Source organism: Pyxicephalus adspersus, chromosome 12, assembly GCF_032062135.1.
Source record: "Pyxicephalus adspersus chromosome 12, UCB_Pads_2.0, whole genome shotgun sequence".
Lineage (NCBI taxonomy): Eukaryota > Metazoa > Chordata > Amphibia > Anura > Pyxicephalidae > Pyxicephalus > Pyxicephalus adspersus.
In genome coordinates this window covers 2,044,789-2,060,384 of record NC_092869.1, presented here as the reverse complement: position 1 = coordinate 2,060,384, position 15,596 = coordinate 2,044,789, and the positions used below count along the sequence as shown (strand labels likewise).

Sequence of the window (15,596 nt, the reverse complement as noted above, 5' to 3'; positions counted from 1 at the left end):
TATATAATGGGGGGTGGGGGGTACATGTGTTGGGTGAATCTCCATCATCTGATCGTCGCACTTTAGTTCTGGTCAGGGACAATTATAAAGTATAAATAATTCTTCATCACAAGTTCAGGATGACAAACAGTCTGTGTGCTGCAGCCTGGAAACCCCCAAATAGGACTATGTAAGAGCCCCGAGAGCAACGCCTGGGATACATCGCACCCAACGCCATCAACTCACACGCCAGGTAGGTGACACCGCTGTCTGTCGCAGATTATCGCATCACTAAGGTTTGCAGAACATTGCACCCTCCCATCCCCCCTGACAGATATATATTGTATATATTGCAGATTATTCCAACACTGACCCGTCTAGAGATCTGCAGAACATTGCACCCTCCCATCCCCCCCTGACAGATATATATTGTATATTCTGCAGGTTATTCCATCACTGACCCCTCTAGAGATCTGCAGAACATTGCACCCCCCACCCCCGACAGATGCATATTGTATATTCTGCAGATTATTCCATCACTGACCCCTCCAGAGATCTGTAATGGTATATATATATTTACAACATTAAACTTATCATATCATTGCATTGTGTTCTTCATTATTTCATACAGAGTGGGGAAGTCACAGAGAAGCCATGGCAGAGGCAGTGGATGAAAATCAGAATGTAAATATTGGAAATTATCTATCTCATATTTCTATCTTCTTCTATACACCGTCACTGCTCCTATCCATCCATCTATCTATGGCATTTCTGTTTGTCCATCTGTCTATTGTATTTTATTATCTGTCTACCTATCTGTTGTATGTTTCTTGTCTTTCTGCCTGGTGCCAAACTAATAATCATTCTTCTCTTCCTCGCCCCCTCTCTCTATCTGTCTGTCTGTGATCACTCTCGCTGTCTGTCTCTTGTCCTCTAATTATGTTTCTTTCTTTCCCTCTCGTTCTCTCTCTCTCCCCCTCTCCCCCTCTCTCCCCCCCATTGTCTCTCTCCCAGGCCCATGTCAGCGTCTTCCAACGGTTGGCCAGCTTTCCCCTCGTCTATTCGGCCTATCAGATTGCTTCCTTCGCGTACCATGATGTGAAGAACATTCACCCAGTGGTCGAATATTTCTGCGAGGTCTCGGAACGAGGGGTGAAACTAACCAGCGAATTGGCCACATTTGGGGTCTCCCCCCTTGTGAGAGTGATGGAACCTCAGAGTAAGTCCCGGCTTCCCATACACCTTACAATCTGATTGTACAACCCCTGTACAATGTACCCGATCCCACCTACTGCAGGGTGACAAGCAATCGTTTAGGCAACGTCCATTGTGCAGATAGAACAATCAGACCACACACACGATATGTATAGAAGTATCTGATTTGTGGCCAGAAGTAGTTTAATATGGAACAGCAAAACCTGTGCTCTTGGTGATCAGCCTGTTACCAAACCTCTGACCCATTTTTACAGAACTGAGTGGGTATTGGATAATGGGTCCCGGCTGGCGAAGGTGGGTTGCCGGCTGTCTCCGGACCCTGGCACGTGGCGAGGCCCGTGACTGTCCAACGGTTGGCGATTGTGTGTGTATTTTGCCGTGAGACTGAGGGCGTTCCCTCCCCTTGGCCCTTGCTGTCTCGTATTCGGTGCCAGGGGCCGGCTGTGCCAGGGCACATGACAAGCGTGCCAGGGCTACCTCTGGCATTGACATGTGATCGCAGAAACGAGGCACCGCTGCGATACAAATCGGCCTCAGTCCCGACCCAGCGGGTCCCCAGTAGAGATTCAGAGACGTCAAATTTATTCCTTTTTATTCCAAGCCCAAAATAATTGGCTGCACCCATCAGGAGTCCAGGCCCTGCTAATAATGCCGATTATTTCACCGCTAACAACTGGCACTGCGCTCCTTAGAACAAGAAATAACCCCTTCATGGCCGGGACAGACATAAAAACTGATTATTGCAGCTCTGCATTCAATAACAAATCAGAATCAGATTTTTGCAGGATAGATACAGCAGAGCATATGGTGGGGGAGGGAGTAGCAGCACAAGGAGCCAATCAGCTGTGCAGCAACCCTGGTAATAAGAAAAGAGAACAGAGTGACAGAGAGAGGAGCTCATCAGTCTGCTGTCTGTCCTTTCATTGTCCAATCACAGGGTGGGAGGGGGCCAAGACCTGTAAATGTACAAAAAATCAGGTCAGGCTGTGTGAGCGAATCCCAGGAATAGGAGAGCAGAAATGCCAATCATCTGGCAGACAATACAGCTGCTAATTGTACTTCATATGAATGTAGATGTGGGCTTGTAATTCAGCTTTAATGTATAAAATGATTGTGTAGATACACCGATTGGCCACTAGAGGGAGCAAACACTCACCTACAAATCCCTATTCCTTTCTTTTAAAGTGAATAAATGTAAAAGTTTGTATGAATAAATCCAATAACTTCATAGACAACAAAAGTATCAATCAGAGAAATTATTAAAACGAGGCCCATGGCATCCAGTTTCTGACTTTGTCTAGCCTGAGTTGATTTCATCAGTCTGCTCCAGGCAGGAAGAAGCATTTCCTCAGTCTCCTGCCCTCCTAGTATTCAGACTGCAACATTGTAACTTTGTAGCCAATCACAAGGTGAGAGGTCGTAGCAGGGGCTGATCTGTGTCAGACATTTGTGAACACAGGTGAGAACTGCCCAGCATAATCATTGTGTGAAATATAACCATAGGTCTGATGATCCATGTGACGGTCATAAACCCATATCCTGCAATCAGATTTAAGCTTTTGGGTCAGGATTGAATCTGATTGGCTGAGAAGATATAAATTAATTTCTTAGTAGATAAACAATGCTACATCAGGTCTATAGGGGGCGCCAGTGTCATGTCGCTAACAACACTCTCTTTCTGATTGCAGTCACAGCGGTCAATAATGTGGCACTGCAATGGGTGGACAATCTGGAGGAGAAATTACCTGTACTGGATCAACCAGCAGATGAGGTAACCGGGGATGTCACGACTCATCACCTATATTATTTTACATTTATATAGCTCTGACATATACCATAGTGCTGTACACAGAACACTGAGCCAGTCCCATCAGTCTCTGTACAGAGGAGCTGACACTCTAATGTCCCCCCACAGTCACACACTAATATTATACATTTATATAGCTCTGACATATACCGCAGTGCTGTACAGAGAACATGGCAGGTCACGCTGTCATATACTTTCAGCCACTAGATGTCACCATTGTTCTGTGGAAAATATCAAGGAACAGGTGTACCACTTCTCTATTAAATGCTCAGGCTGCAAAATTCATTGTTACTAATCTGTAATCCACTGTGGGTCCTATAAAAAATATGTGTGTGACTGTTTGGAGGGACATTAGCTTTTCGGTCGCAGAGACTGATGGGACTGGCTCAGTGTTCTCTGTACAGCACTGCGGTATATGTCAGAGCTTTATAACAGTATAATAATATTGTGTGATTGTGAAGGGACATTAGAGTGTCAGCTCCTCTGTACAGAGACTGATGGGACTGGCTCAGTGGTCTCTGTACAGCACTATGGTATATGTCAGAGCTTTATAACTGTATAATAATAGTGTGTGACCGTGGGGGGCCATTAGAGTGTCAGCTCCTCTGTACAGAGACTGATAGGACTGGCTCAGTGTTCTCTGTACAACACTATGGTATATGTCAGAGCTATATAAATGTATAATAAAAGTGTGTGTGACTGTGGGGGGACATTAGAGTGCCAGCTCCTCTGTACAGAGGTTTATTTGAATAACTCAGAGTTTGTCATTTTCTAAATCCACAGGAGATTGGTAAAGGTTGTACAATCAGATTGTCAGTTGTGTGTGATCTATACGATGATTCCTTCCCACAGGTGGTGTCAGAGCTTTTGGATAATCTGGTGAGTGGGGTCAGAACGGTGAAGGACCGGGCCCTGGAGAGGGTGCAGAATGTGCTGGGCAGGACTCAGGCAATGGCCCGGGAATCGTACGAGGTGGTCTCTATAGCCGCAGCTTCCCTGCAGACGTTGGGGGTCAGAGACATGGTGAAAGTGGCAGCCTACTTCGTGGTGAGCCAAGCGGAGGACCTGGTGGATCACTTCCTGCCCGATGAATCCAACAGTAAGGCAGTGCTATTGTTTTCCTTATTTATATACAGAGGTTACATGATGGGTGACAACACTGCAATGGTATAGATTTGTGGTCATTGCCCCACCCAATGCCTGCCTATGGCATTACCCGCAGAGATAAGCCCCAAGTGGGGAATTACAAAATCCTCCGTATTATATTTTCCAATCTGTGAAATGGGTGATAACCTGAAATATTGTAACTACAGAAGAGTGTGAGGAGCTGGGAACACAGATCAATGGCATCCTAAAGCCCTGGCAGGCAGTTCAATCACCCGCCATAGGCAGCATACCCTAGGGACAAATTCTTACCAAACTCTAGCTTGCTTTGTGGGCAAGGGATTACTGAACCCCACCAAACCCCAGCAGCACTAACCCGACCCCAGATTACTCTAAGGAACCCAAGCCTGCCCTATGACGGGTTTCCCTTATCCCCCTTTTCCCTAGTGGCAAGCACTTACCCAATCCTAGCTTACCCAGAGGGGCAAATGATTACCCCTGAATAAATAAGACCCCCAACAAGCTCTAAAATAAAAGTAATCTATCTCTTAACAAGGCCCCATGAGAAATATCTACCCTCTTTATTTGCGCTGGCCCTAGGAATCTTTATCGAACCCAATTCATAACACAGCCCTATAAATCCTTTTTGCCCACAACAATGTTTTTTTATTCTAATGCCCACACTTTATATCCCTGTCTGTGCACAGCAAGTGCCCAGTGACGGAAGCCTGGCGCCATCTGCAGGCTGAAATGCTTGTGAGCAAGCTTGCAATGATCAACGTGACTGGGATTCATGGTGCTTATTTTATTGAGAACCCCCAGGTTGGTTCCCGATAGTGTTCTGAGATCACTGCAGCATAATTTTATACTTTTATGGTACCCCGAATTTATACACCATGGATGCCAAGAGATTAAGGAAATGCGGCAGGTTTGCCACGCTGATAGATAAGCTCCGTTCTGTGTCCTTTGGTGTAAGGTTTGGTAAAGCAAAGGCTCCTTTCTCATAGCTTCCCAGCCAAATATTGGACACAGTTCTTTGCAGATAACACCCTGACATATAGGGGGCAGCACAAAGTCTTTAGCAACACCACGCCACAGGTTCGAATCCCGGCTTGGATGGTACCTGTATGCAGGGCCACTATTGGGAGGGAAAGGGGTCCTGATTAAAAGAGCTTGACGTTTGCAATTCTGGAACTTTTAGTAGGGGAGCCCTTGAAGTTACTCAGTATGGGGTCCAGAAATTTTTGTTGGCGTTTCTTTATTCCCCCTAAAATATTCTCCTCCACCAATACAAGCGTATAGTCTATGGTAAGGACAACGATTCTGGGCTAATAGGGACTATTAAGCGTTCTTTGTACAACACTGCATATTATGTTGGCGCTATACAAATACAAAATAATAATCAGCAACACAAGAGTATATAGAAAGGGGTGAAGGATATAATCGTTATCATGGCAGGACAGATTGTGCAAGCTGTGAGTTTAGTCATCTGAAAGTGGAACATCCCTTTAAATTCTCCCTTGCATTGTCACTGCCTATTACCAAGTCACATCGGACACCTGTGTCCCCAAGCAAGTTATCAGACGGTCTGTGGGCTGCCACTGGCACAAGAGAACATTTCCTCGGCACTGCCTGTTCTCAACTCTTGGCGCTGCGTGATTTGCTTCTCCGCAGATGCTTGTACGTGTCCGGGAAATTAAATGTAATCCATTTTCTACCACTGAGCATCCTCCGGTAACAGGCCTGTCTCTGCTCCTGGCCCACACAGCTACTGTACCTTTTTTATTTTCCTGTTGCATTTTGTAAATTAAAGGGATACACCACATTCCCAGCCAACAAGTCATGAATCATAGGGAGGTATTTATAAAGGATTCCCCTGTTAATTCGCCCAAAATTTCCATTTATACAGATAGCATTACCTAATGTGACAGCTGTGCACTTTGATAAGTGGCCACTAGGTGGCAGAACGAGTCATGGTTTTAATAGGACCTGAAACCAGAGATTCGAACAGTTCTTAGCGAATTTCAGGGAACTTAACAGGGGAATCATTTATAAATAAAGCCCATAGATCTTCATGGACCCTAAACTCCTTTTATATATATATTTATAAAGAACAGAAGTCTCTTATCATTTGCTATGTGTTCATTTGTGTACCATTTTTATTAAAATACAGGTTAACTGGGTGGGGCTAAAAAAGATTTAGGAGTCAACCAAAAAAAAATATCACTGGCAGCCCAATCCAGTTTGTTAAAAGTATTTCTATTTTGATTGTTAAAATAACATTGCATGAGCTGATAATAACCGAATAGGATCATTATATGATTATCACAAAGATTTTGATTGGGTGACTCCACTGGTTATCATAGATCTGATGAAAACTGCTCCATCTCAATCAATCATTTTCTTCTGCATCCCGAAAAGAGAAGAGTTAACCACATCTAAACTTTTTTTTAATAACTGTTTAAAATCTGTATGCATGCTGGAGCTGAAAAATTATTATCATTATAAACCTCTTGGGTGGTCTCTCTTAATCAGGGGCGGGATTAGTTTGTGGGCTCCCTCCCCCAAGGAGCTTTTCCTTTCCAGTATTCTGTTCTGCCTGTTCTCTACTATGGCAAACTAATCTGCTCTTCATAGACCCTGAAAACCAGACACAGCTCCTTTTGAAGCCTTAGGTTGCTTCCATATTGAAGTGTGTGTATGTGTTAGGGGCCTTGTACAACATTCAAGTGGTAGATAAATGACATGCCTGCATGCACCCTTGTACCCACAATATTCTTTTTTTTCTCTTTTAACTGAAGAAATCTATTAAAAGACCATTTTCAACCCAAAAAGTTTTAAGTACTGCTCAGATTTAAACTGACTTCTTGTTCCCCCCAGCCCTTTTATCTGGACAGGAAGTAATGGGAATTCTCTGGATATACAGGCCTTAACCGTAGATATTCTAGATGTTTTGCTGCTCCACAAAGCAGATTCATAGTATTTGATTAGGCATTCTATAATATAATCATTTTGATTGAGAGACCACTTTAGCATGCCATAAATACACTTTAGCATGCCATTAGTGCTGCCTGATGAGTTTGGATGTGGTGAAGGTCTGCCATTGTGTAGTACAGATGCTTTTTTGGCTACATTAGCAGATTGGACATCTGTCTGATATTTGATGTGTGTGGTTTGCAGCCCATTAAGCAGATTTTTTAGACTGGCCAATTTTATCAGAAGGGAATAATGAAATAATGAAGATAATTCTGGCGCTGAGAGAGATTTAATTGCCTGGGACACTGAGGTCCTCGCTGCTCTGCCATTTCCAGACAGAACAATTTGATGCTGAAGGAAAATGATAAAATTGGTTCAATAAATGACATTTCCATCAGAATTGTCTCTGCCTGGTGAGAAGCCGGAGGAGGAAAGCGTCAGCGTCCTCAGGTGGCCTGGAATTTGGGGACAGCAATAACGGTGATCCTGTGATTGGAGCCCGGGGCCCTAAAAGAGATATTTGTAGCCCTCAGAGGATGGTCGGGCATTCAGGAGTGATCTGAGCGCAGGGCCAGATTTTTTTCTGACATTTTGGTTGCCCAAACATTGCGCTTGTTTGCTATGGAAGAAATGGTTAAAGCCTGCCCTCTCAGTCATCACATGACTCTATTGCACCACTAGCTTTCTCTGCATTGGCTCCGGGGGATCACATGCCCCCATCACGGTGTCACATTTCTCTACATTGGCTTTGGGTGCTCACATGACCCCATTATGCTACAAGCTTTCACCGAATTGGCTCAGTGTCATCACATGATCCCATCACACTGCCACCTTCCACTACTTTGGCTTTGCTTGATCACATGACCCCACCACAATTCCACCCTTTAGCCTATTGGCTTTAGTGACCACATGACCCCATTATGCAACCAGCTTTCGCTACATTGGCTCTGGGTGATCACATGACCCCACCATGCTGCCAATTTTTTTTTTTTTTTTTTTTTTATATTTATTTTTTATTAGCAACCAATAAAAACAGACAATTACAGAACTCAAACCAGTGTATACAGATGGCAAAAGCAAATAAAAGCGTGAAAAGGCATACAATTTTACAGAAATAGTCATATCCAGTAACTCGAGAGAACATATAGCATGCCACGTAATGATAAATGGAAAAGAGAAATAAATTGTATACGTACATAAGAACATTTCCCTTATAGCAGTAAGCAATCTACCATTAGGTTTCATTGGTCGCTGATTTTATATTAAAGAGTATAGAAAAACTCCTGCAGCGAAAGAGAGAAAGAGGAGGGGGGGAGGTGCTGTATAGGGATAAAACAGAAAAGAGGGTAGTGGGGAGGGGGAGTAGGGATTGGTGCACAGTGGAGGCGCTGTATGCTCACGGTAGTGGGCGGAGCAGCCACAAATAATCATGCTGCCAATTTTCACTACATTGGCTTCAGGTGAACCCATGACCCCACCACAGTTCTACCTTTTACCCCATTAGCTTTTGGTGGTTACATGAACACATCACATTTCAAGCTTTCAGTACATTGGCTCTGGATCATCACATGACCCCATCACACCATCTTCTTTCAATACATTGGCTTTGGGTGATCACATGACCCCACCACAGTTCCACCCTTTACCCCATTAGCTTTCGGTGGTTACATGAACACATCACATTTCAAGGTTTCATTATATTGCCTATGAGTCATCACATGACCCCATCACACCATCTTCTTTCAATACATTGGCTTTGGGTGATCACATGATCCGATCATGCTGCTCTCGCTACTTTGGGTGATCTCATGACCCCAATACATTGCCAGCTTCCATTTCACTGAGTTTTATGAGCTCAGCACACCACCAGCTTTTATTACATTGGCTCTAGGTGATCACATGACCCCATCATACACCTGCCTTTTATCACATTGGCTCTGGGTGATCACATGACCCTATCACACTCCCAGGTATTTCTACATTGGCTTTGGGTGATCATATGACCAAATCACAGTGCTACCTTTTAGTAGATTGGCTCTGGGTGATCACATGATACCACCACCAGCTTGCAATACATAGGCTATGAATGACATGACCCCACCACAACCCCCACTTGCACAACATTCCCTCTGACTTTATATGTTATTTCTTAAGCAGGAGGAGCAGTAAGTAGCAGCAGCAGTGAAGAGGTGGATGAGATGGATAGAGCAAGGTTCGGCCTGATCTCACGTTCCCAGGAATTGGTCCGCACCATCATTACAAGAAGCACTGGGAAGCTCATGCCATTTCTAAACCGATACCGGATGTTCCTGCAGAGTGGTGTCAGTCTTCTGCTCACCTTCCCATCCCAGGTAAATCTTCATCCTGTACGACCAACATATGGGAAGAGAAGAAATGCTGTGTTTTGCATAAAATTTTAACTACAGAAAATATATTTTTTTCTACATTTACATATATATATTTATTAGGGTAAAAATGAAATATTGGATATTATTGTTACATGTAAAGCCACCAGATGGCGCTGTAGACTTGTTTTCAAATGTCATATACAGCTTTGCTGAAAAAATAGATTCTTAATTATGAATTAGATGTTTATATAAATTATAATAGATCTTTAATTATAAATAATAAAGCTCAGATTATACACACAGCTAAGTGACAATCCCTCCTTTTGCCTTAGCAAAAACCCAGCCAATTCAAATTTTACAAATCTTTTCAAGGTAACAATCTCTATTTCTTAACTCAATCTAGCTTTTCCCTGGGCAAACCCAAACAATACTGCAGGGAAAGACATTTGCTCCCTGTGAAGAAGCAGCAGTCTCTCTGCAAAGGTCTGACCACTTACTGCGGATTCAGAACCAGATCAGAAAATCATTCTCAGCAATTGTTTATCAGATTGTACTGAGAGCAAGTAAAGGTGCGTACACACTTCCAATTTTTATCGTTCCAATCGAACGACGAACGATCGATTGGGCAAAAAATCGTTCGTAAAAAAGTAACCAACGACGCCGACGAACTAGGAAAATTGTTGGAAACGAACGACCGGACCGGCGGATCGGATTGGGCGACGATGGTTGAACATCGTTCGTGTGTACGGTCGTTCGTTGATCGTCCATGGTCTGAGCATGCGTGATGAACGAACGTCCGTTCACTTTCCTGTCGTGCACATAGTTCCTCTATCGCTAAAACGATCGAATCTATTGTGTGTACAATATCTACGAACGATCGTGTCGTTACCTCTATGTGCAGGATCGGTGCTATACGATCGTTCGTAGATATCGTGCATGAACGTTCGTCGTTCGTTTTCCGACGATAATAATTGGAAGTGTGTACGTAGCTTAATGCAGGCAGGGGACTGATTTTTATGCATCTGGTTGGAAAAGTTATGATTTGATTTAATTTTACAGTAGTCATTGTAATGGTGCACAGATCCGCCGAGCTTTTATTTGCAGATCCCCTCCCTATGCATATAAATGTCACCCAGATAAATGTTTCCAGTTTTAGGATCAGGTGAACGACATATTATCTGTGTCCACCTCGGCAGGTGCTCAGTCGGATCGCTTTATTTTCCCTTTGCCAGAAACGCGCAAGATCGATCTGCTGAGTATATTTAGATGTGAAATGGTTGGCAAAGTGAGCCAATCTTTGGGGGTATTGATAGTCCCCCAGTGCAATTAGATTGGCCATTAGATTGCAGTGCGGGGGGAACGTGATGCGTTGCAGGACATTCTGGCTGCACATGGCCATGTAGAGGAGAACACAGCCTGGGGCGTCCTTTACAAATGTGTCACCATACATGACGTCCCTGGCGGTTATAGAATATTATGGGGCCGGTGCAGCAAGTCCTATGATGAGTAAACACAAAATAAAATTACAAATAATCGCTGTGACTTTATATTATTATAATGAATTGTGGAAACCCAAACAGTGGATTCAGGAAGTATTCAGGCCCCCCACTTAAAAATTTAGCTCAGGTGCCTCTGATATCTCTTGATCGCTGCTGAGATGTTTTTGCACCTTGATTGGCGCCCCCGTGTGGTGAATTGGGAAGGCTTTCACCTCTCTATAGAAGCCCTCATAGCTGACAATCAGAGCACCAAGCCATAAGGTAACAGAAACGCCCTGCAGGGCTCATAGGCCGGATTGTTAGAAAGCTCAGATCTAGGGAAAGCTATGAAAAGATTTGAGCTGCACTGAAGGTTCCCAAGAGCTCAGTGGCCTCCATATTTTTGGACCACCAGGACTCTTCCAAGAGCTGGTCCCCTGACCGAACTGAGCAATGAAGGGAGATGGGCCTTGAAGAGGTGACCAAGAACCTTATGGTTCCCTGACAGACCTCCTGTGTGGGGATGGGACTATATATGAGACCATATCTGCACCTCAAATTGACCTTTATGGTAGAGGGGCCAGACTGAAGCCTGTGCTCAGTGCAAAACATGTGAAAGCTCGCTTGGGGTTTCCAAAAAGCCCCTGAGATTATTTGGTCTGATGAAGATTGAACTATGTGACCTCAATTCTAAACTTTATGTCTGGAGGAAACCAGGCACCGCTCACCTGGCCAATACCACCCCAACTGTGAAGCATGGTGGTGGGAGCAGCATGCTGTGGGCACTGGTTGATTGGTCAGGGTTGAGGAAAAGCTGAATAGAGGAATGTACAGAGATCTCCTTAAAGAAAGCCTCCACAGTGCTCGGGTCCTCAGACTGGGCCGAAGGTTCCAACATGACAATGACCCAAAGCACACAGCGAAGACCACACAAGGGGCTTAGGGAAAACTCTGTAAATGTCCTAGAGGGGCCCAGCCGGTGCCTCGGCCTAAACCTATCGAACATATCTGGAGAGAAAATGGCTCCCTACTAACTTTCCCCATCCAACCTGAATGAGCCTGAGAGGATTTAGAAAAAAAATTTGCAAAAAATCCCCCAATCCAGTGGTGCAAAGCTTGTTACATCTTATAAAAAAAACTGTGTGTACATTATAATATAATAACAATGATGTTTGGCTTATATCTGGGGAACAGTGATGTCACTTCCTGTATAATATAGAACTTATATCTGGAGAGTGGTGATGTCACTTCCTATTTATTATATAACTTTTATCTGGGGTTCGCTAATGTCACTTCTCGTATAATGTAAAGCTTATACCTGGGAAGTGGCGATGTCACTTCCTGTATTTTATGTTTGGAGAGCAGTGATGTCACTTCCTCTATAATACATCTGGAGAGTGGTGATGTCACTTCAGGTATAATATATAACTTATACCTGGGGTTCGGCAATGTCACTTCCAGTATAATATATAGCTTATATCTGGGAAGTGGCGATGTCACTTCCTGTATATTATATCTGGGGAGTGGTGATCTCACTTCCTGTATAATATATATGAACAGCAGTGATGTCACTTTCTGTATGTTATATCTGGGGAACAGTGATGTCACTTCCTGTATAATATAGAACTTATATCTGGAGAGTGGTGATGTCACTTCCTATATATTATACCGGTATAACTTATACCTGGGGTTCGTCAGTGTTACTTCCTGTATAATATATAGCTTATATCTGGGAAGTGGTGATGTTACTTTCTGTATGTTATATTTGGAGAGCAGTGATGTCACTTTCTGTATATTATATTTGGAGAACAGTGATGTTACTTCTTGTATAATATATCTGGAGAGCAGTGATGTCACTTCCTGTATATTATATTTGGAGAGCAGTGATGTCACTTCCTGTAAAGATATAACTTAGCTGGGTATTAGTGACATCATCACCCTTGATATAAACACATTTCTGTTGATAATTAGGCTTTTTTTTTTTAATTCTCGTTACAATATTTCCAGACTTTGTGGGATTATTTGTGTCTTTGGTTTCCCTTTTCCCTTCTCTCTCCTCGTATTCTGAGATCAAAGCTGAGATATGATGAATTATCGCTGGTTGTCGCTGAGTTCCCAGAGCTCTGGCGGCTCTGACTGTTTGCAGATGACAAGGCGACGTGCGGGCCGAGCGCTAGATGGACCGCCAGGGTTTCCTGCCACTTCCTGTCCATGGAAGGAACATCATCAAATAAGGGAATGTCAGCGGAGAGTTCAGTCTCCTGCTCCATGAGCTCCCGGCTTCTCTTCCTCGGCTGATCGCCCATATTTCACGGAACACTGGTGTCTCCCCCTCTCAGCGAGGTGACGGGGCAGTTCTCATAGACAGAACGTGCCGTGTTCCCTTTATTCTGAGCTTTTTATTAATGATGTGAAATATTTCATCTCTGTGCCAAACAAAGGCAGATAGAAATGATACAAACACTGCTCTGTGTTCATTATTACATTGTAATATCCAATTCACTAATATAAGCAGCGAAGTCACATGGGGTACAGATCACCCAATCAGATTTTATGTTCAAATGATCTTTCAACTCGGTTTTCCATCTTTCAGATTACTTATTAAACGATTGGATGACACATCAAACACTTGCAATCAATCACCAAAGGATCAATAGAAATGAATTGGGATATTGATCACATGATGTATGCCCGATATAATACCCAACGTGTGCCGATGGAAGGGATTGGTCCAAGACCTCCATCATCAATGCAGCAATGGCACGGCGCATGGAGCGCAGGGTGAGTTGCGGTTTGGGACCGCCTTTAAATGCGATGGAAATAATCAGGCCAAGGTTCTGGTGTGCCAGACATGATAGAGCGATGGGCTACGTGACAAAAACAATGTCGCGCCCCAGAGGTGTCCATGTCCTGCTTTCATCTGGCGTCTGTTCTGAGACACAAAACGTGGCATTTGTCTGAGTGCCTCATCTGGGAAATAATCCAGAGCTCAGACCCGTGGCAATGGCGTGTATGATCACATGTCCATAACGCGATTTTCACAAAAAATGAATCCCACCTGGAGGACAGGTGCTGCAATTTCAGCATTGTGTTTGGCGCCCCCTGCAGGATGTTAGCATAAACCAAGGCTGGCTCATCTGAAGCGAGAAATTGTGAGGAATTGGCCTCCCTATTCCGCCATGCAACAATTATTTTGTATGAAAGAGAAATTACAGACTGTGCTCGTCCCCCCGGAGACCTATAATTCGTGCCATGCTGCGCTGCAAGCTCTGCCCGGCCGCACGTACCCGCTCCTGTGCTAGAGACCCTGTGCACTTCCTTGTTTGGATGGAATTGGTGGGGGGATTAACTCTTTACTCATGATCTCGCGGCTCATAATACATCAACAGTCATCAAAGAGTTCCCACGGCTAGTACGAGTACCTGGATGGGTCTTTATATTAGCTTTCTGTTGGCATAGGGATGGCATATGGGCACAGTCACATGATCTCAAATGTTGTATTTCACATCCTCCTGTTAAAAATCTTCTAAAACCAGAAATGTGATTTTCTACCGGTCAGTAATGTCGGCGTGCAATCACCTAATTATTCCTCGGTTTTCTAGGCGGGCGCGGTGACCTTCAGAGGACCACGGTTGCAGTTCTGAGCCATTATTAAAATTCACACTTTGCAGGAGTCGAGCCGTCACTTGTCAGCGCCAACAAATCTCATTATTGTATGCAGTAAAAAAAAAAACAAAAAAATTGCTTTATCTTGCTATTAAAAAAGACAAAAAAACACTTCGACCCCATATTGAAGGTCAGAATGTGTTAACCATTGTGCAGCACTACAAAGTTACACCCCAAAATAACTTCCTAAAGTGGCCCTCTAACTTATTTTAAATGGCTTTGCCATAGAGAAGACACCTCTAGAGCCTGTTAGCATCTTCAGAAACAATTCACTTGTTGCTGGGGTCTGACTTTCCCTGACTTGATAGCTAAGCACCGCCCATTGCCACGCCTGTGGAAGCTCTGATTGGACAGAAAGGTGGCGGTTTGTGAACCGTAACCCATCATCGGCACCAAAATCTGCCAGTCACTATTTTGCAATACATAATATGTTATATAAAGGAATCTATTGATCAATGCTTTCACACAGGAATCAGGTGAGTGTTGGGTGAATATTGGGTGAAAACCTATATTTTTGGGCACCACAGAAGGGAAGGGTTAAATGTGCTGTTCGGGTCTCTCAGCCAGCGCAGTAATTGCTCCCCGACTTTGTTCTGCCTCCAGCTCTCAGGCAGCAATTACATGTAATTGCCACGTTACAGTAAAAGGAAAGGGGACGCCGGGGCTGAGGAGGGTCTAACTCATCCGGGATTCTCAGACCTAAATTAAATGGAGACCCCCCCATGTCCTGTCAATAGGGGTCAAGGTGCTGTAGGGAGACCTCCGCCCCCAGATGTTTCATTTTGTCAATCAGCATCAATAATAGGTCCATGGGTATAGGCTAGGGGTTCTGAAAAGAGTTACCTGATTGGTTAAAGGTTTGGGGATTGGATTGACAGGTATAGGCTAGGGGTCCTTTAGAGAGTTACATGATTAGTTGACGGTTATGGGCTAGGGGTCCTATAGGGAGTTACATGATTGGTTGAGGGTTATAGGCTAGGGGTCCTATAGGGAGTTACATGATTGGTTGAGGGTTAAAGGCTA

At 43.9% G+C, this 15,596-nt stretch overlaps 1 protein-coding gene across 1 annotated transcript in view; it reads left to right on the top strand.

Annotated features, from left to right (window-relative positions):
• The first annotated feature begins 150 nt into the window (after nucleotides 1-150).
• LOC140342212 (perilipin-1-like) overlaps nucleotides 151-15,596 on the top strand; it is a 25,167-nt gene continuing 9,721 nt past the window's right edge. The window contains exons 1-6 of the mRNA XM_072428325.1: nucleotides 151-232; nucleotides 611-663; nucleotides 994-1,198; nucleotides 2,883-2,965; nucleotides 3,854-4,100; nucleotides 9,236-9,432. Of these exons, the coding sequence (XP_072284426.1) occupies nucleotides 634-663; nucleotides 994-1,198; nucleotides 2,883-2,965; nucleotides 3,854-4,100; nucleotides 9,236-9,432 (762 nt within the window). The 5' untranslated portion in view covers nucleotides 151-232; nucleotides 611-633. The remainder of the gene's footprint in view (nucleotides 233-610; nucleotides 664-993; nucleotides 1,199-2,882; nucleotides 2,966-3,853; nucleotides 4,101-9,235; nucleotides 9,433-15,596) is intronic.